Below are 20,226 nucleotides of genomic sequence, written 5' to 3'. Positions count from 1 at the left end.
ACCTTTATGGGAAGTTCCTGAACTCAGAATGCAAACCAGATTTCTACCTCCTTCATGCCTCAAAGAACTGGAAGGTTTTCTTCCTCAAGATGGTACAATGTCCCAGTACACACAGTTCAGGACTTGTAGGACAGCAGCTATTCTGAGGGCAAAGGGTGCCCCCCCCCCTTATTAACACTGCGTTTCCATTAGTTTGTCCACATCCATCACACCTAACCCAAGAAGACCACAGGAGGCTAAGGGGTTGAAATTTTTTTTTAAAACTGCTTTCAAAAAGTGTGTATCTGCAAAACCCTTTAAGTTTGGATACATCATATCTAAGAGAACTCTGTCAGACAACGCTATGCAATAAGGTGGTGAGAACCTGCAGTGAGATTAAGCACAGGTGTCCAACTCACCAGAGATGGTAACAAGGACATTAAGACCTTCTAGGACGTCCATCTGCTGAAAGCGGCGGCGGCTAATGAGGTTGTATACCTTCCCCTGGCCACTGCGGTCCAAAAGCATCAAGCCATTCTCAGTGCCCACCAGCAGGTTCACACCTGGGTGAAATCAGACAGTAATACATGGCTCAACTATCAACAAGCAGCAGCTACTGGTGTGAAATCTTTCAGTTGGCTTCTGTTGTGCAATAAGTTTTAATGGTACAGTCTTCCCCTGCATAACAAGTGCTCAAAATACAAAAATTTAGCTTAGGAATGCATGCAATTTGCATACAAAAATGTTCTTTATGAGCCATTAGCTCACTTATGAGGAATACCCTATAAAAATAGTTTTTTCATAATTTTTATTCAAATTATGAAAATATGACACGTTAAGCAGACCTACCCCAAAGTGCAGCACACAGGATCTCGGAATTGAAGCGTTTCTTGTACTTGCGGATCTCAGGTGTGTCGCTGTGGGGCCGGATATTGGTTGGGTTCACGTTTACCACAGAGATCTTGCGTGCTTCATTAAGCTTGGCTTGCTCTTGTCGCAACAGCTCACTGGTGAAGAGGGCTAGTCAAGGGGATAAATCGCTGAATTGGTCAAACTGAAAAGCCAACCATCATCTGTGCAGCTAAGAAAACTCATGTATACCTTTATCTGTGGCTGAGTTCTCGTCGCCATCATCGTCTGTAGGAGAGGTCTGGTACACTCGTGGGTCCACAAATGGGGTGAAGGAAACCTTGGAACCATTTCCCAACACATACTGCAGGATACAACAAGGAGGCCTCAGAGAAAACATGACTGAGGTGCTGGGTGGGTGGCAGGGGAGGTTTGGGAGGTTAACCACCAAATTACAGGGTTCATAACACTTAATTCCCACGTTATGATATCTCACTAGGCTCATTAAGCACCACCTCACCGAATATGAAGGTTCATCACATCCCACTCCTGTCACATACAATGCAAGTCTCCCAAACATAAAATTCCATTGTGTTCGGAAAGGGATTGCGGGACCCAAAAGCAACAGCTCCTTAGTCCACTTTGGACAAGTTCTAGTTTAATGACTTCCAGAAAACAAAAGTCAGTTACGCTCTTCCCAGGCTATCTCCTCGCACCACTGATCAGAGGCGAAAAACCCCAGTAAAGCACTAGCAAAACGGAAAGAGCGGTCACGTGACACCAGCTGAAAGGGTGCCCTCCATGCGTGCATGTCTCCAAGTGGAAAGGAAAGAAAGAAAGAAGAGAAAACGACTGAGCTGAAGTCAGAACTGAAAAGTATACTGAGGTACCGCTGAAACAAAATTACAAAGACTCACAAAATTAGAAATGACAAAACAAAGTAGAAGCTTTGATAGAAATAATTAAGATAAGTGGGCTGTGTTTCAAACGGTCGCAGCCCCATTATGCTGAGCAGGTCTGTCTACGGAACGGCTGAAACGTGGACGCAGACTGCTATTTGGAACACGCAACAGAATGGCAATGTTTGGAAGAACAAGTAACAAGTGGGGCTTAGGGTGGGCTTCCAGGGTAGTCCGTGATTGCGACACCTTCACCTACTTCGCCTGCGGGGTCCAGGTCCTGCGCATGCAGACTGGAGAGATGCCCCTGGCCCTCAGTGGGCGTGGCCAAGGGAGAGGGGCCCTGCTGCACTAGATCAGGCAGATTGACGTGGCCGGAAAAGCCGTTGCTCTGGGCATGGCCGGAGCGCTGCCTATCCCCCAGCGTCTGCGGGAAAGAGAGCAGGGGGGGGGGGGGTGTTCTAGATCCCGGACTGTACCTACTACACCCAGCCAAGCCTAAGAACTTGTGGACCAATCCAACAAATTGTCTACAGTTTGTAACCCTATGCTAAGGGGGGGCGGGGGGGGGTCGAAGGCACTGCTGACATGCAGCATTTGAAACCACCCCAACTCTGTGGAACATATCCATGGTTACACTAACCATAATGAAGATCCCTGACTTTTTTTCTATCCTGCCCATCTGGATTATCAGAAATTTAAAAATACAAAAAGGGAGAAAAAGAGAGGGGGGGAAAAAAAAAGAAAAGAAAAAAAAAAACTTAAGGGAAAGAAATCTGAAATGAATACAAACAAACATGAGAAGAGAGACCAAAGGAAATCAGTAAAAAGAGAACAAGCACGCACAAAAGACGCCGAGCCTCATATGGATGCAAAGTGATGACTTTTGAGCATCGCTGTATTAAATTTTCAACCCCTTTCCTCAGCCAGTATCTCATTAAAGGTCCTCCACCCTCTCGAGCCAAGGGCCCTGAATTTAAAGTGTGTCCATGTAGAGAGAGAGAAGAATGCATTACAACCACAAGTTGACAAATTCAAAAGGGGCTGAAAAGAAACGGGACAATAACCTACACATGTAAATATAGAGTTACTGACACCGCAATGCATTGAGCTGTGCTGAAGTGCAGATGGAAGGGTGAATAAAAGGAACTGGACGAAGCTCACGGGAAGCAGGTGCAACCCACCAAGAATGAGATGTAAGGCCATCTGAGGAGAGATGATACACACTGCAGGCATGAACCGGAATGTTGCTGAACTCAATCCCGTTTAAGACTCGCTGCAGGTATAGTTTTGTACTTTGGTATGTTTGTCCATTTTAGTTTTCCATCTTCTTACCAGGAAGACCATTAACCATGTGGACTTCTTTCTGGCCCCTGAGTGGCAGGGCTCAAGAATCAACAGTTAGGGGGGATTCTCACCTCTCTCATGCCCTGGGAATCCCCATGCGATTCATCGTGGCTGCTGATCACAGCCGACCCATAAGGCTCGCAGCCTCCCTGGACTGCAGACGGCCTGTTGGGGGTAGACACACAAGCAGATACACGTGTATGACATGCACACGCGCACATATACACACAAAATCCATCAGTTTGGCTAAAGAGCCACACGTAAACATTAACATATCCAGACTGTTGAACAGTGTTCCTTCAGGTTCATCTGTAAACCATGTAATCTTTAAATATATGTGACTAATAGGCTAACAAAATGAATTAAATTATACCGAGGATGAAATTCATAAACAGAAGCTGGGGAAGCTCTGCATGGCCTTCTTCCTCACTGCCATATATAAAGGAATAGTGCATGGGTGCACGTGCCTGACATGTGAGACTCACATAATGCGTGGGATGTCACTGACAGGCACAGTGCCATCATGTGCGCCGCCTTCCTCTTCCTCGCTGCTCTCCGATTCACTGGATGAGGAGTAGTCAGTCACCTTAACTGGTGGACGGGTTGTCTCATCTGACCGGAGCTCTCGCAGCTCCTTGGCCAGGGCTGTAAGGTCCTGAGCAAAGACGAGAGAAGGGTTTGAAGAGTTCATTTGGGATTAGTTTGTGCTCTCATAGTTCTAACCCCAAACCACCGAAAACTATAAACAAGGGACAAACTAGGTGTCATGGGATAAGCAGCATGGTCGGGTATGGGACTTGCACTCAACGTACTGCTGGGCGGCTCGGGCGGCTCAGCTCCCGGCCTTCCTCCTGCTGCCTGTTTTTGGGTGCCTCCTGTGTGGGCACTGTGCTGGGAGCCTCCTGTCTGCAAGACCCTGCTTGGAAAAAATGAAAAATTAGCCTCATCTTGAGCATATTTGTGTTTAACCCTTTACTAACCGTTACTTTCATTAATTTTTTTATATATATTAGTATTCATGTATACAAATATATTTTATATCAAGATAAGCTCTTCTTCCCTTACACATGGCATTTTAGATCCAAGCTTTCGGAAGTATGTAGTAGTTATTTTTTCATAAAAACTAGGAGATAGACAGACAGACGAAGTACCAAGCCAGAGTCCTGATATAAAAATATAACTTCAAGAAATTTCCTTTTTAACTATTCATGAGGATGCATTGGTATCAGATGTGACAGCTCTTTGCTGCAGAGCACTTAAAATAGTCTGAGCAGAGCAACAGGACCCCCCAGAAAAAGTTCCTGATTCTTCCCACTGTGATTAACACCAGTAACAGTGAGTTCAAAAATTCTCGAGCAGGGTGAGCACACAAACACGGACAGCTGCCCATGAAAGGGGCTGGGGGTATAAGGTTGGGAGAAACACCTCGGTTTTCCGGCCGGGTTCTCTCATTGGAGCCTGCCTGGGATCCAGGTCTAGACCCACTCTGGGAGCTGGGGGTGCTTGAGCTGGATGAGCTGCCACTGCTGTTCCTGGGTAGGCCTGCTTCCACCGAGGGCCGAAGGTCTGGATTGCTGTTGAAACAGATGTGTGCAAATGTGTTAACGGATGACAACATCAAGTGTGATTGGCCCTTCCTGCAGGCCTGGTTTGCCTGTGGACATAAATTACATCAGGATCACTTGAACACATAATCCTAGATATACACAAACCTGGCCCGGATGAGCTGGGACTCTGATCGGGGCGCCAGGCCTCCTGCTCCGTTGCCAGGAGAGTTCTTTCTCATTAAGGCAGGGGAGATGGAGGTGGTCCGCTGGGGAACCTAAGCAAGATGGAGAAGACGGACTCTTTACCAGGAAGCCACTGCATTCTCCATTCTCTTTATGACTCCTTTATTATAGAGTTACTATACATATCACAAATACAATTCAAACAGTCTGATGGTTGGGGAATACCGTTAATTAAGCACTGCATTATTTATTAAATGTCTGTAGAAGCTACTGCCTGACCTTGGGAGGGATGTCATCCTCCTGCCTCAGCCAGGAGCTGCGATCAAATTTATCATCACGGCTGGCAACACGGGGTGGTGGCAAAGGAGTCTCTGAGGTGGGGTCTGAGTTCTGGCGTGGTATGGTAGGACGGTGTGGCACGAGGCCCTCTTGGAAGGCTGAGATGGCCTGGGTCGACTGCTCATGCAGAGACTGGGAGCCCGTCATGGAAGAGCTGTGGGACTTCACCGGGACTAAGTGGGCCATCTGGTATGTATGGACACAGGAAAGAAATGTCTGTGGTTATCTACACTTTGAGAACATGCAAGGAAAGTAGGAAAGAATGTGAAGGAAAGAGAGAAAAGGACAGATCTGTGTGTGTGTTGTACCTGTGGCTCTACCTGCCGATGCATGGGCGGGGTGCGCACCGCCTGGATGCCGCTGTTGCTGAAAGACTCAGAGCGGGGCGGCAAGGCTGGGTCTGAGATACGATTGGCCACTTTGTGCTGCAGAGCCGGAGAACTCTGGCGGTTGAGAAGTGAGCGTTCCTCCACCTGCCCAGGTAAATGTTCCAGCCCATTACAGCGATGATATAAAAATTTCTGTCTCTATTTTATAACACATCATTACCATACAATGTGTCAATAAAACAACATCTGCATCCTGCTTTAGTAATAATAGTGCAATCCAAGAAATCAGACACACACACCTACACACAATCTCAAGTATGTTGATTTACATGAAGCTATTCTGCCAGCTATGTGTAAGTCACCTCTGGTAGAACTATCATAAACTAGAAGTGCACGCATTTCACTTTGTCCAGGAAGCAAATATTATAAAATAAAAATGAACCAACTTAACTAAAGGATTGGTTGTGTTACTTTCAAAGTCTTGTTTGATGTAATTTTTATTAACTATGTGCATAAGTGTTCTTATATAATGCAGCGCAGCCAACTTTATACATATGAAAGATACCCTTAAAGTGTAGTGTTCTAAAGGAATTGGTTTAAAATTACTGCATTTAATGGATTATCTGAGAAGATTAGGGTTATAACATATTTCAAAACTGTGAGGAACATCATAGCAGAACCTTCAAATCCATTCTCAACTTGCAGAAAATGTTAGGAGGTACAAACATTGCATGCATAAATGCTATCATCCATTCACTAAAATGTGAAACCAATAAATGTAGCCTGAGAGTGTTTTAAAGAGGAAAAAGGTATGTTAGTGTACAGAGGGGGGGGGGGAAACTATAATTGGACTGCTCTAAAACAAGCATGGAGATGCTACAAAATGCATTTGTTCAATCCAGCAAACTACACCCACATCTGGCATCGCAGGAAACGTACAAACTGGTGAAAGAAAGACGTCACAGGTCAACAGTTAAGGGTCTCAAGCAAAGGGTTCCCTCTGGGCTGCACAGAGGTTTGGGTATATACACACACAGGGGCAAGTCCAACTTTGAGAAGCAGTACAAGCCTGAAGGAACTGGACTTAAGGACCAGTAACCTTGTGCATTTTTTGTGATAAGTATTTATCCTGCTTTGCAAAAATGCCTCGTTTCTACCTGGCACTGATTGTATAAACTACATGAGATCAGTGACACGTAAGTGAGTCTTAGGCCCATCATCTCATTGTGGCTTATGGACCGAATCGTGTCTGACGGAAAGGGGGGGGGGGGGAGTCGTAGCATGGGCTAAGAGGGTCCACAGACAGAAGACATGCCCTGTTTTAGAGCCTCAAGTTCCATACCCAAACCTTTCATGAACCCAATGAGGAGGTCATGCCTCATGTAGCCTCACTGTAAAGAGAAGAGAGATAGTAATTATGAAAAATTGCATGAAGAAAGATGGAGCATGACAGCCACTGAAAGAACACAATTCCCAACCGAGGGTGGGGGGACTCAAGGGACTTATTATGGACTCTCAGGATGTTAAGGGGATGCGAAGATGTAGTTTTCTATCCAAACGACAGAAAGAATAAAGCAACGAACTACAAAGAGAGGTCAGGCAGAGATGCTTTAACCCAGCATTCAGTTTATCTACAGCCAACCACCGGTCTGTAGAATTTGTTAAACTTCCACCCACAGAAATCACCCATTCACATAGGACGAGTAACAGATCCTGAGCCACACAAGCAACTGACTGGACAGAAGCTTCCAGTGGCTAAGAAAGTAGTTATAATGGAGCAAGACGCCAATGTCCTGCCTATAAAAGTGAAAAACTCTAGAAGGCCCAGCATGTGCATCTACGACTGTAGGTTAGTTGCCTGTGTGAGTCGCAATGGCTGCGTGCGCTAGTAATGTGCTGAACCATTTTAGAGCAGCTGACATAACAGAACTGGTACCGGTGGGGTGGCACATCACTTGCTGGCTGTAGGGGCACAGGATTCAGTGCGACTTGTCATGTTGTCCATTTGTAGAATCCTTGCTATGAAAAGTAAAGCTGCCGCAGACTAGCAGGAAGACCTAATTTGAAACGTATATATCTAAGGTGCCAGGTTCATCAGGAATGCTGAAGGCTGTATTCTGATGAACAAAGATGACTAACTTTTAGAGAGGTTAACAAATACAATTATGACTGAAGCAGATGCTCTGTAGTCTTACCCCAGTCATCCTCATCCATTCCAGTGTCTATAACTACCGCCTCCAAGATCATGTAAGACCAGGGTTACCCACACGGGGCTTTGAACTAACCAGCTGCTGGGTTCGTCCAGGGCTGCGTCCACGGGACTTAGCCTCAGCTTGCAGTTCTTCCCTGGTAACACAGATTTTGGGAATGTCTGTGGGCATATGGTGCAGCCACTCAGTGGCTTCATCTCTGCTGAGGCAAGTGAGTGGGTTAGAGGGGTAGGATGGGGGCCTACGGGGGACAGGGAGCACATGGGCCTGGCGGGCTTCCCCAGGGTGGTTGAAGGAGTGGTGCTTCTTGGGAGGGATGCGGGGAGAGTTACTTTGTGATCGCTTCATGACCTGAAAAATTAGGATCACACACTGAGAAAATTAAAACTGAAAGTAATGGCATAAGAATTGAGAGACAGATGACACGAAAAACTGAAAATGCACAAAAACATAACTGTCAGGAGCACACAAAAAAAAAAATAATCATTGCCACTGGGGGGGGGGGGGGGTGCTTTGTTAATTGGTAAAACAAAAATAGTGTGAAACAGTGTGTGAAGCAAGAGATGTCTCAGTGACCTCTGGTAGGGTCAATGTGAGCTGCAGCCTCATCTTACCTGACTGATTAATATGAGCTTTCTGGATGGTGTTCCTTATGCCAACCACCTGTGTGTGCTAAGCACATACTTCCTGAGGCACTTTGAACCCTACCTCCTTAGCCCAGGTGGGCTTGTCGTTGGGGTTGACCAAGTCCTTATAGTGATAGAGCTGCTTCTTTTCTCCAGGTCTTGCCTCCTGGTCCTGCTGCTGCTGCTGCTGCTGTAGGGACACAAGGTAGGCCCTCTCCTGCTGAAGCTGTCTCTGCAGACGCTCTGCCTGCCGTTGCTCCTCCAGCTGCTTCCGCTTGTACTCCTGCAGTCACATCAACACACACACAGAAGATATTGGCTGTGAGAAAGACTATCACAAGCGGATCATTGTACAGACTGACGTGGCTCAATGCAGACAAAACTGCAGGCAGATGGAGTAGGAAATGGAGGTAAAAACTGTGCTGTACCACACGCAGTACCTGCAGAAATTGCAGGTGGGAAGGGGAGGCACAGGGTGCAGGTGGTGTGACAGGAATGGTAATGGACCAGTGTGTGGGATTGCCAAGTGCGTAGCCTACTGGGCTTGAATTGGAACAAAGATGGCAGAATGGTTTGGTGAAAGAGAAAATGAAACAACAGAGCCTTTTTGGAAGCGTGTGTGATATCGGTAACACAATGAGTGAGTCGGGGGGTGGGAGGTGCAGGGACCCATCCATACACCACAGATTTCTAGTTTCTGAGCCAGCATCTAAGTCAGCATCTCTTGGACTGTTCACCTTTCACACCTGAGTTGAAGAGAGCACACAGGGTTCGATCAAGCAGGCTTCTGGAGACAGGGAGGGTATCACAAAAGACAGGGCAAAGGCATGCAAACCCATGCCACGCGGGTAGGGGGGTGGGGCCAAGCCACTAAAGTGTTCTAGTGCTGAGGGGAGTACAGGCACAAAGAAATCAATGCTATGACTTGGTCGAGCAAAAGGCGTGGTTTCACACATTAGACCCAGGGTTCCTTTACCAGCAGGAGAGCTTGCTCCTGTAACAGTTGCTGCTGCAGAATCTCCAACTGCCTCTGCTCCTCCTCCAGCTGCCTGCGGATGTAGTCCTAGAGGAGCGGTCAGCATTGGGGGGGTGGAGAAAGAGCTGTGACAGACGGCAATAGAACCCGACCACGGAGAAGGAGAGCGGGACCCAACGAGAGAGAGAGAGACATTTAAGTGAGACAGAGGCCATCAAAAGAAAACTGGGAAAGAGACAGTAGGGCTAAGAAGGAGAGAAGCACAGGTGATGAAATCAAGAGGTGTAGAACACACTGACAGAACACACTCATGTGGAAAGAAAGGAAAGGAAGAGAGACTAAGACAGACAGACATGGAGACAGGGAGGAAACATTTCAAAAGTTTTTTTTTCTGTTTTAAATTGAGTTTCTGGAACAAAGCATTGTGGGACACAGAACAGCAGAGGTGGGCAGACATGGAGGCACAGGAGGACACCAGAGCAAAGCCCTAAACACTCATTTCCCCAGCTTCACACTAAGACAATTCCCCATGAGACAGATGTCTGGTTAGGGTCAAACCAGTAATGTGTCTGTGGACTGAACTTATTTACAGAGGTATGACAGGGGGTAAAAAAAAAGAAAGAGAGTAGCTTCTTTAACAAGTAAATGGGCATCACTGTACAGTTTCATACCAAAGATGATGCTGTAAACTTTAGTAACTTTTAAATACCTGTAACCGTAAATATCTAAAAATGTAACAGATGCACAAGAAACTTTGCCCTGCCCCAAAAAAAGAGGAAATCTCACAATCTCAAACCATCACCTCAATGGCTTATTTACACTTGACTAGTATCCTATTGATAGAAAAATTTAAACTGATTTGACTTAGAAGTTAGTACTTTGGGGTAGAAAAATGAGGGCGGAGGAATTAAAATGCCATATATCCAGCACGTGAAAAACAAAATGTAAACCTCTGTCTTACACACATGGGAATGCACACGGACACACACACACACACACACACACACACACACACACACACACACACACACACACACAGCTTTCTTGTTGCCCAGGTACTTTTCCTCTTTCTCCAAGTAAAGGATTTTACACTCCGTCGACAGGAAGACAACCGTCCACTGCTTAGCGTACAACTTCCAGGCCATATTCCTGCTTCTGCCCATCATTTAGCACAGTAAAGACTACCACATTTCCCATGTGCTCTTTGAACACCAACATGAAACACTAAGCCTGGAACCCCTCCTGCTCTACTCCTCCTTCAAAGGACTCGATATACAAGTATCTAACGTTTGCTGGCAAAAACACTTAGTGGATCCTGTGTCTCCATCTGTCTGTTCGTGCAAAGTGCTTCCGTTTACTCTTAGTATGTCACTTTGAAGAAAAAGGGGCCGCCAAATGAGTAAACAGGAGTGTAAATGTGTAGTAATGTACATCTCTTTGTTGTGATGTGTACAGGTGAGCATCCGCATGTGAACGTGTGCGTACCTGCTCACGTTCCGCTTGTCTTCTCTCCTCCTCTCGACGCAGCTGCTCCATCTCCTCGTATCGTCGACGCTGCTCCCGTTCTTGCTGCTTCCGCAGCTCACGCTCACGTCGCTGTTGCTGAGGTGAACAAGAGCCAGTGAAGCGTCAGCATGCAGAGTCACTGGTACGCCAGCAGAGTGTGCCACCAACCACAACAAACCATCAGCCTTCAGTCAGCAGGGAGACAGTGAAGATTCGGGAATCTCAGTACGGTGGCCAGTTGGTTCAACTGCACTGGAGCTCACCAAGAGCTAGAGATGTCCACAGTAGAGCTATAGTCACCCCTGAGGGGCCAGGAGGTTCACTTTGGCAGCAAATTAAGCATGTTCTGAGTTGGCCATGTAGGTTTTGGGTGCTGAGGCAGCTGGTCTGAGCCAAAGTGTCAACAAATTATCAAGCAGATTGTGTTTGTCCCAATGGCAAATGACAACTGTTAGTATAGCATGGCAAGAAGGAAATCCTGGGGCATCTACTTTTAACTGTTGTGGCTATTTGCCCCGTTGGTGAAGGACAGGATTTATATCTGATCAAGAGATGCTCAAAGAAACTCCAACTTAATTCAGGTAGGTTTCCCGTTCATTCCAGCCAAGCTCTTGAGATGCTACTGAGACACAACACCCAGGACTTAGACATTTTACCAAGGTGAATTACAATGCTAGTACTGCACACTACTTACAATGGGTCAGTCATAGTAAGCAGTGTCACTATGTCACAGCATCACTCACACACTATGGGTGAACCTGAACAGCATGTCTTTGGACCTGGGTTAGCCTCCAAAAACTAGAGCGGTCTGCTCTTCGGTGGGAAAATAGTCTCATGATCCTGTGGTCTGTTGCTCATCAGTGAACATGCTGAAGTAGTTCGTTTCAATTTCAGCCATTCTTACCCACAAAACAACCAACTTCCTTATTTTAATTTATCATTATAAGATCAGACATCCAATTTTCTTTTTCTTTCATTTGTCTAAGAAATTCTGAACTCATCCATTACAAACTTTCGAATAAAAATGCATTTCCTGACACAAAACCGTTCATTTACTTTTGATTCCTGGTGCCGGCACAGATTAGTTTACTTGATCAATCACTGAAACCTGTTATGTCATTCTTAACTCCATGAATGCACTGATTTACACTACTTTTAGATTAATTAATTTAGCAGATGCTTTTCTCCAAAGCAATGTACATCTCATAGAAAATGTGTGCATTTCATTAGCAGAAAGACAAATGCAGACATGTGTTTAAGTGGTTTCTTTTCACCATATGAACCAATGTTCATCACGTGAGTAGCTGCATAAAACTTTATCCAAATATCGATGATTCCTGATCACCTTCCTAGTAATAGTTATATTTATAAAAAAAAAAAATTACATTAAGTTACAGGAGTACTTCTAAACTTCTAAATTGACTAAAATATGATCTGGATGGGTTGAAATACAGCAATTCTAGTCCGGTCCAGGGAGCTCCGGTAGCAGGCATCTCTGGTAAATGTGGTTAGACAGTGTTACTGAATTTAGCTGAGATGCTGACATACACTGGCGAAGTGGCCTGGTCAAATGTACGGGTGTCCTGTGTATACAGGCAATTTTAAAACAAGTTTGAGTTTGCGACGCCACAGCAGACTGCCTATTCTTCGGGGCTCTGGGAAAACCAGATGTTTCAACAGTTTGAAGATCTGGAAGAAAGGCGGACCATCATTGTACACACCTCTTCCAATCGTCGCCGTTGCTCCTTCTGCTCCTCAATGCGCTTTTGACGCTCAGCCAGTAGCTGACGTTTGTGCTCCTCGTTCTGTTGCTGCTCCAGCTGCTGCCTGCGCAGTGCTTCGGAACGCTCCTTATTGGCCAGCTGCAGCCGCAGGAAGTCCCGCCTCAAGGTGGACTCCCCGGGGATGTTGATAATTGAGCTGCATGGAAAGACAAAAACATTTGTATGTCTGTGCGAGTGATCGCACATGTTCGTAAGCACTGCTTATGATGACCAGCAAAATAAATCATCCTTCCCTTTAAAAAGGGTATAGCAATCCCCAAGAGCGTGCAACCAGGTGATAAATCACAATTTAAACTGTCAGAGCATACAGTGTCATGCATTTAAATGACTATTGTTTACCAAGCTGCTTTGGATTGGTCAGTTTGGACACATCACTTTTAGGATTTTTCAGGCTTTTAAGTCTGTCTGGGGTCAGAACCCTACCTTGGCTCCCCCATGTCGTTTTCCTCCTCCTCTTCCTCACTCCCACTGTACTCGTATTCAGTCTCATCTACAGCACAAACAGAACCAGTCATGAGACTGGACCTAGCAGAACTGAAGACGTGTTTCCCAAGTCTCCAAACAGACAGTCCTACGGAGGCCCCAAGCTGTGCTTAGTGACCCACAAATGTAAGGACACTGGACACCTTCCAAGGTTTAAATGGAATTGTGTAACATGGTGCCTGTCTTTAGGAGTGGTGCTCACCTTTCTCCCCTCGTTTCTTCTTTGTGCGGTCAATGTGATCCTTGAGCTGGATGCGGACCTGCCTCTCATTGGTCAGATCTCGGATGAACGGGTGCTTCAGTAGCTGCTCTGTGCTTGGCCGCTGTCCGTGGTTCTTCACAAGGCAAGCTTCAATGAATGACTGGAACTTCTTAGACCTGCAGCCAAGAAAGAGAGTCAAAATGTAAATGGGACCCACCTCATCTCTGTGGTGCTCACCATATTTACATTTACTCAATCATATTTTCACATTCAGCAGATGCTTTTCTCCAAAGCAAAGTACAACTCAGATCTGCAGTAGATTGTGCTTTTCTTTACGCTTTCCTGAATGGAGAAAGAGATTCAGCGGTTCTGATGGAGACAGGGACATCATTCCATCACACTGGAGCCAAAACTGAGCACCAACAAACTAGAAATTTTGAACCTGTTGTGCACAGGACCACCAAGCATCCAGAAGTGGAGGAGTGTAGCCATCTCGATGGTGTGAGCAGGTAAGTGGTGCAATCCAGGGCAAGAGGGGGGTTCTGCATCACAGACAGCTCTCAAGGGCCTGCTCCAGCCCTAACAATGACGACAGCCAGTTGCACTCACTGGAGGTGAAACTAGAAAGACTTGAAGCAGCTGGCCTGAGCTCTAGAGGGAAGAGCTGTATTTTGGAGCACATTTTTGAGTTGTTTTATGCTCTCCTTGAAGGCACTGGGTCCCCATTCTCAGGTTTTGGATTTTGATCATCAATAAAACCTGGATCTGGTAGAACAACCTGCTGTCCTGCCCCTTGAAACACAACCCAGGTGGCCACCCCAACCCCACCAGGACACAGGCAGCAATCAGGTCCTGAAGGTAATGCCACTCAGTATCTCCTTATCCAAGAACAGTGTGACAGGCTCTTCTTACAGTATGAACTGTTGAAAGTGTCACTTAGCACTCTGTAGTACACAGTCTTAACAGCAAAAATGACTTTACTAGATGTCTAAGGGCTGCAGAAGGCCGGCAGTGATAAATCAGGATCTCCTGCACTGTGCTCTGCGGACTGTCAAAGAGGAGGGGATGGGAACTTTCAGACAGAGACCATAGTGCAGAGGTTTAACAAAAAATTTTAAGTAATTGGTATCCTGCCATAAGCTGGCTCAGAAACACTATTTATGTCTTCACTTGCCACTACTCATGCTGCCTTCCTTCCTGTACCTGCCACCAAATGAGGTAAAAATTTTCCAAGATAAAGCAGTTGATTTATGCGAGAAACTACTAGCTGTACCGTGTGGAAGCTGCCATTTCTATGCTGCTCTACAACTTCACCATTCTGGACCAGACCAGAGAGCCAATGTCGCTGCACCTGACTCAACAGGCGGTGACGTCTCAACCAGCGTCAAAGTCTTCCTCTAAATGGAACGCAATCAAATGTTGCAACTTCTTGAAGTTGTCTATGTCAACTGCCAAGGGTCGTCTGACCAGACTGATGGAAGAGATCCTCTTGACACAGAGCCAAAGAAAGCTGTGTTACAAGATCAGACTTCCTCTCAGACTGGCTGCTTGTTCCAGCATTTTGCAAGGAAATTTTTAACTGAGATGAGCCACAGATGTGAGAAAGAAATGAGAGTCTGGTGCAGAATGGGAACATCAGTTGACAGGGGGGTTCCTCAAACACTTTGCACCACTGATGGCGACAGCAGGAGAACGCAATACAGGCACTTCTAGACAGAGGTCTGAGGTCTGGCACTCACCACTTCTTAGATTTCAGCCTAGGGGCAGGGTTCCGGGGAATGAGGAACAGGGCCCGCATGGGGTGCATGTCACACAGAGCTAGGATAGGAGTAAAAAGAATGGAAAAAGTTTGATACATTTCTACTCAGCCCCAATAATTACACACTTGTTTCTGCCTCGACTAAAGTGAACAGACCACTTGTACACTTCACTGCACTCCACCATACTGAAATGAACAGGCCTCTACTGCGCTACTTCTGTGATGTGTGTCAAGTGGACCACAATTGTAGTGTGGCAAGCCATGCCTATATATACTCACGTGGGGCTCCTTCTGCCATCTCTATAGCAGTGATTCCCAAGGACCACAAGTCACTCTGCAACATGAAAGCAGGGACAGAAAGCACTGTTACCTCTGTCAGCCTGGGTCAAAGATAAAGCTCACACTTAAAGTATGATGATTACTATGGTTAATATACTCTTTATCCAATCCAAATCAAGGTCACATCTTGGCACTGATTTAGGTTCTGAGCTCTTCGATTACCACGATCATAGCATCTGCATCCCCAGCCAACACTTTTGCCAGTTCCTTTATATTTATTTATTCAGCAGAGCATTTTCTCCAAAGAAACTTACAACAGTCAGCTACTTTCAATGACTAATCAATGTATAAAGCAGGGTAACAGTGACTGATCCAGGGCGATTACTTTGATTAAGAGCACTAAAGCAGGAGGTGGCATTTGAACCTGGACCCTTCAACTACAAGCAGGCAGCTCTAAGCAATACACTGCCTGCTGCTTAATGTCATCAACAGACCTTTACATATAGATGTGGTGTTTCACTTTATAGGTACAAAACCTTCACACAAGGCTGTCGATTATGCATGCAGAATTCTACAGTTTTCACACTGACATGTGGATTCTAACTGCAGTTCTACAGTGTTCACATTCCATTGTGGTCATGATTTTCAGAACAGCAGCTCCATTACTGACCCACATAGCCCAGAAACACAGTACGCTGAACCTCCATGACAAAGTGTAAAAGCAGGATCATGGATTTTATCTTTACGAAATAAGCCGGGCACTAGACTGAGTGCACCATAAACAAACACCCATGTTTTTCGAAATCTGTCAACACTGTAAAAGCTCCATTTAAAAGACCAAAAGACTACACTAATAACCTGTCACAGTGATCACTTGAAGAGTTTAAAAAGCTGCTTCAGGGCATTTCAGTTGCTGTAAAGGTCATTTGTCCATTTTTCTCAACTCTTCTGGACCCATTATCGCCCTGCACCTCTCTGCCTGAGTGTTGGAATTAAATTTACTCACAAGCATGTACCACTTAATCAGATTACAAAATGGAAACACCATTCTCATTCTCCTACCCTGCAGCTTCAGCCTTATTTGAAATGCTGTGATATGAGATGGCATTGTAACCATGGTCTCTATACAGAAAGATGGTTGTTAGATTAAGTGCCCAGAGCCTGACCTCCATCTGTGTGTGGGAGTTTTGTGGGTGAGTATGTGCGTGCGCAGAAGTGGATGAGGCCAAGAAAAAGACAGATAAGCAGAAGTGTGTTGCCGTACCTTGAAGTCATACGTAGCATCTGGGTTTTCATCACAGGCAATGACCTCAGGTGCCATCCAGTATGGTGTCCCAATGAATGTGTTCCGTCGACCAACCGTGCGGTCCAGCTGTGCACTCACACCAAAGTCAACTGTGGTTGATACAAAACTCATGTATCTCAGTTACTAAGTTAACATTGTTTCACTGTGTTACACTGCGTGCGCTACATATATCCATCCACCACACTGTTTTTTTTTTTTTTTTTTAAAAATGCCCCAGGTTTACACCTTCCACATTTATACTGCTTCACATTCTATACTGTAGCGCTTCACTAAATAAAACTGCTGGGCCCCTATAGGGTGTCAGCGTTCCTCAAGCAGAAAGTTATCTGAGCAAATGTTCATTCACATTTCTATCCATTAATTTCAGCAAATTTGTGAGCAAATGTAAAGCATCCCTGAAGACACTGTTACCCTCCAGGACCAGGGTAGAGAAGCCTGGCAGGACATAGTTCAACTCTCCATCATACATCATTTCAAAACCATAATATCCTTCCATAATACTGTTTTCATTTCTGAAAACAGTGCTCTCACCTAGTTTGACCTCTGCATTCTCCGTGAGCAACACATTCTGGCCTTTGATGTCTCGATGGATGACCTTGTGTTGGTGCAGGTGTGTCAGACCCTGAAAGAGAGGAAAATGAGCACCAAATCATACCAGAATAAGGCACAAACAAACTAGAATCAGGACAGAAACAAACCCTGAGGATCTCCCGGCAGATGTAAGCTGTCCATTCCTCCTTCAGGGAGTTGCCCTTGGTGTTCTTGATAAGGTCTGTCACTGAGCCTGCGCCACAGAACTCCATCACAAGCTGTGGGTGAATTGTGGTGGGGAGAAAATCAAGGTATATAAAAGCAAGAGAGACAAATATTCATAACTATGCATAAATGAGGCTCTATGTGTGTCTGTATGTGAGTTTATAAATTAGTGTTTTATTACCATGGGCAAATCTGTGTTGACTGTGTCAGTGTGTACAAGTTTTCGTGGGAGGGTAAAGGGAGACCGAATGCATTTGCATGCATGCTGAATATGCATCAGTATGTGACTGAAAACACAGCAGCCAAAGCACACACTGACACTGAAGAGGCACCAGATACATTTCAGGAACTGGGTCTGCTGACAGGATGAGGGATCTATAAATAGAAAATGTTCATTACAGCCTCATTTGGAATGTCGTAAAAAGGACACCCCTGGCAAGCTGACATGTGCAGAGAGGACTTGAGTGATAGGAGTTTGCAATACATCATCAAATTGTCAAAGCTCAGTGCAACTGGGACTGGCCAACAAAATAAAATAAATTTTAAAAACGCACATCCTGTTTGACCCATAGAAAAGAGGAGCTTTGTGAGGAAAAATACTACTAGTTTGATCCGCTGTGAGGACGAGAGGCATCACCAGGAAGTGTGCCACTGGTCTGACCCACAGCTGGGAGAAGGACTGCTGTGAGGAAGTACAGCACCAGTTCAAACCACAGTGAGGAGGAGGAGGGCATTGTGAGGAAGCACACTGACTTTTCATTTCGTGGTGAGGAAAACAGAATAAATGATTTGACCTGTTAACAGCGAGCATCTCACATGATACCTCTGCAATCTAGAAGAAATATTCTTAATTTCTGCAATAGAAAGCCACAAGTCCTCACTGACCCCCCCAGTGCAGAGATTCAGAGCTGGTGTGAACCTCGCAAAGAGTCAACAGCTGGGTTCACCCTACATTTGTGAACACGTCTCAAACACTTGAGAATGGGACTCTGCAGGACAAGGCACCTGGAGACCACATTTATTTAAAAAAAAAAAAAAAAAAAAAAAAAAAGGTGAGGCTACATATAAACTTCTCTTAAAATAGTGTCACCTAGTGTCCAAGCTCCTAATTGTTGCTCCTTCTAAAAAGAATATAGCATCAAAATTATTTTGAAGACAAAGGGCAAGTCTTTAATTCCTGTTTGTTGCTCCCACACTTGAGAAGGAGCAATAAAACCTGAAGACTGAACGCAATATGTGACTCTCTCCTAAGGAAGCAGCCCTGTCTCCAGTCATCATCCCCCTGCATTCAAACCCCATCTCTAGAATGGCCCTTGTCCAAAACCATCACACATTCTCAACCTATAGAACCACTATCAACTAGCAGGGGTTCTCAGATGACAACCATTCAGCATCTCGGTCGCAAACATCTATTAAAACACAGGGGGGAATAAACCAGATACATAGAGTAAAACACTGTTCTGAGGAAAGAAAAGCCATGCTACAAAATATTACGACGCAAAGCGAAGTACAGGACTGAAGACTTCATTGTGGTGTCCTGGTCAGCACTGCATTCTGTCGTCATCACCTTTGACACCTAATGCCACTGAAGCAGAACCAATAGCATGAACCTTCTGATGGCCTTAGGACAATTTAATAGAAGTCAGGGAGACCAAGGGAGGTATTTCAGGACAAGTCTGTTGAGGAAAATCTGAGTACTCACCCACAGCTGGTCATCAATCCCTGGGGGGTTCTTCTTGATGAACGCACCATAGTAAGTGGCAATATTGCGGTGATGTGAGTACTTCTTAAGCATGTTGATTTCCTGTTTGATCTCCTCCTCCTCATCCTATGCGGGGAAAATACAGTTTATGAGTCAGAAGAGCAACTCTATTTCTCTACCCCTGAGCTGTGTGCATCTTCTATTCTCTACCCATATGCATAATGTGTGAGATCGTGTCTCTGTTCATGACTGCATGTGTGTGATAATATGCCTTTGTATCAACACTGCATTTTTCCTACATGTGCATGCCTATGGATTTCTAGAATAAAGGAGAACAGCCTTACCCCAGTGACATCCATGACCTTGATGGCAGCAAGTTGACCCGTCTTAACATGGCGACCCTGTTACAGAAGAGAAGGAAAGTGGTAATCTCAGTCTGTCAACAGCTTCAAGGGGAAGAAAACCACATACGTTTCAAAAAGGCTTGGCATGTCTCCATCCTCATTTTCTCATAATACCCCAAAAGCCAGGAAAGTATCAACAGCCACATTTTTTTTTTTAATAAATTATGACCTATAGATCACGACAACACACCTAAAAGCAATGTCATGCACAGACATACCAGTAATATAAAGTGACCACCCAAGTGGATTGTGGGAAGAATAAAGAAACCTTTTGGAGTCATCAGTTAACCTCAAACACATGTCTTTGGCCTGTAGGAGGAAACTGGAGCACCTGGACTAAATCCAGACAGAGTGAGGACATACGAACACCACACAGACTGAACCCGACTCAAACCCCACCTGCACCACAATGCCAACCCACATCAACAGCTGCTCCTTGCATTTTTCAAGACTGTTGGTGAGCAGGGTTCAGCCACACTAATCCTGCCAATCAAATACCCTTCCTGCCCCTTGGACAAATATCAGCAAAGCTTCTCAATTCTTTACACTGGTTATCAGACCTACACTCAGCACAATCCATGCCTGTGTCATACAGGGTGGATCCAGATTCATTTAAAAATCATAGTTCTGAACCATCTTTCAAGAACCCGACCCTGGATCCCTCTGTTCTCAGCAATTTCAGACCAATTTCTAATCTCCCTTGAATTTATAAAACCCTAGCAAAGGCTGCCTCAGAACAGCTCCTTTCATACTTTGCTGCA

The 20,226-nt window shown here is 45.3% G+C and overlaps 1 protein-coding gene across 6 annotated transcripts in view; it reads right to left on the bottom strand.

The window, feature by feature from the left end:
* The window catches only part of LOC108927730 (traf2 and NCK-interacting protein kinase-like), a 51,630-nt gene that overhangs the window by 11,482 nt on the left and 19,922 nt on the right, over nt 1-20,226 (bottom strand). The window contains exons 3-27 of one of the 6 annotated variants that reach the window (XM_018741205.2): nt 19,406-19,462; nt 19,062-19,187; nt 17,302-17,412; nt 17,135-17,225; nt 16,562-16,692; nt 15,298-15,352; nt 14,999-15,077; nt 13,260-13,435; nt 12,998-13,064; nt 12,512-12,710; nt 10,770-10,886; nt 9,285-9,371; nt 8,391-8,591; nt 7,758-8,033; nt 5,452-5,616; nt 5,084-5,329; nt 4,787-4,896; nt 4,500-4,648; nt 3,887-3,993; nt 3,560-3,729; nt 3,146-3,239; nt 1,987-2,154; nt 1,081-1,192; nt 829-999; nt 399-542 (exon numbers count right to left, since the gene is read on the bottom strand). In XM_018741205.2, coding sequence (XP_018596721.1) covers nt 399-542; nt 829-999; nt 1,081-1,192; nt 1,987-2,154; nt 3,146-3,239; nt 3,560-3,729; nt 3,887-3,993; nt 4,500-4,648; nt 4,787-4,896; nt 5,084-5,329; nt 5,452-5,616; nt 7,758-8,033; nt 8,391-8,591; nt 9,285-9,371; nt 10,770-10,886; nt 12,512-12,710; nt 12,998-13,064; nt 13,260-13,435; nt 14,999-15,077; nt 15,298-15,352; nt 16,562-16,692; nt 17,135-17,225; nt 17,302-17,412; nt 19,062-19,187; nt 19,406-19,462 — 3,409 coding nt within the window. The remainder of the gene's footprint in view (nt 1-398; nt 543-828; nt 1,000-1,080; nt 1,193-1,986; nt 2,155-3,145; nt 3,240-3,559; nt 3,730-3,886; nt 3,994-4,499; nt 4,649-4,786; nt 4,897-5,083; nt 5,330-5,451; nt 5,617-7,757; nt 8,034-8,390; nt 8,592-9,284; nt 9,372-10,769; nt 10,887-12,511; nt 12,711-12,997; nt 13,065-13,259; nt 13,436-14,998; nt 15,078-15,297; nt 15,353-16,561; nt 16,693-17,134; nt 17,226-17,301; nt 17,413-19,061; nt 19,188-19,405; nt 19,463-20,226) is intronic. The other 5 variants (XM_018741201.2, XM_018741202.2, XM_018741200.2 and 2 more) reach the window with 5 other exon arrangements.

This window comes from Scleropages formosus, chromosome 19 (assembly GCF_900964775.1).
Source record: "Scleropages formosus chromosome 19, fSclFor1.1, whole genome shotgun sequence".
In the NCBI taxonomy this organism is placed as follows: Eukaryota; Metazoa; Chordata; class Actinopteri; order Osteoglossiformes; family Osteoglossidae; genus Scleropages; species Scleropages formosus.
This window is presented reverse-complemented; position numbering and strand designations above follow the sequence as displayed.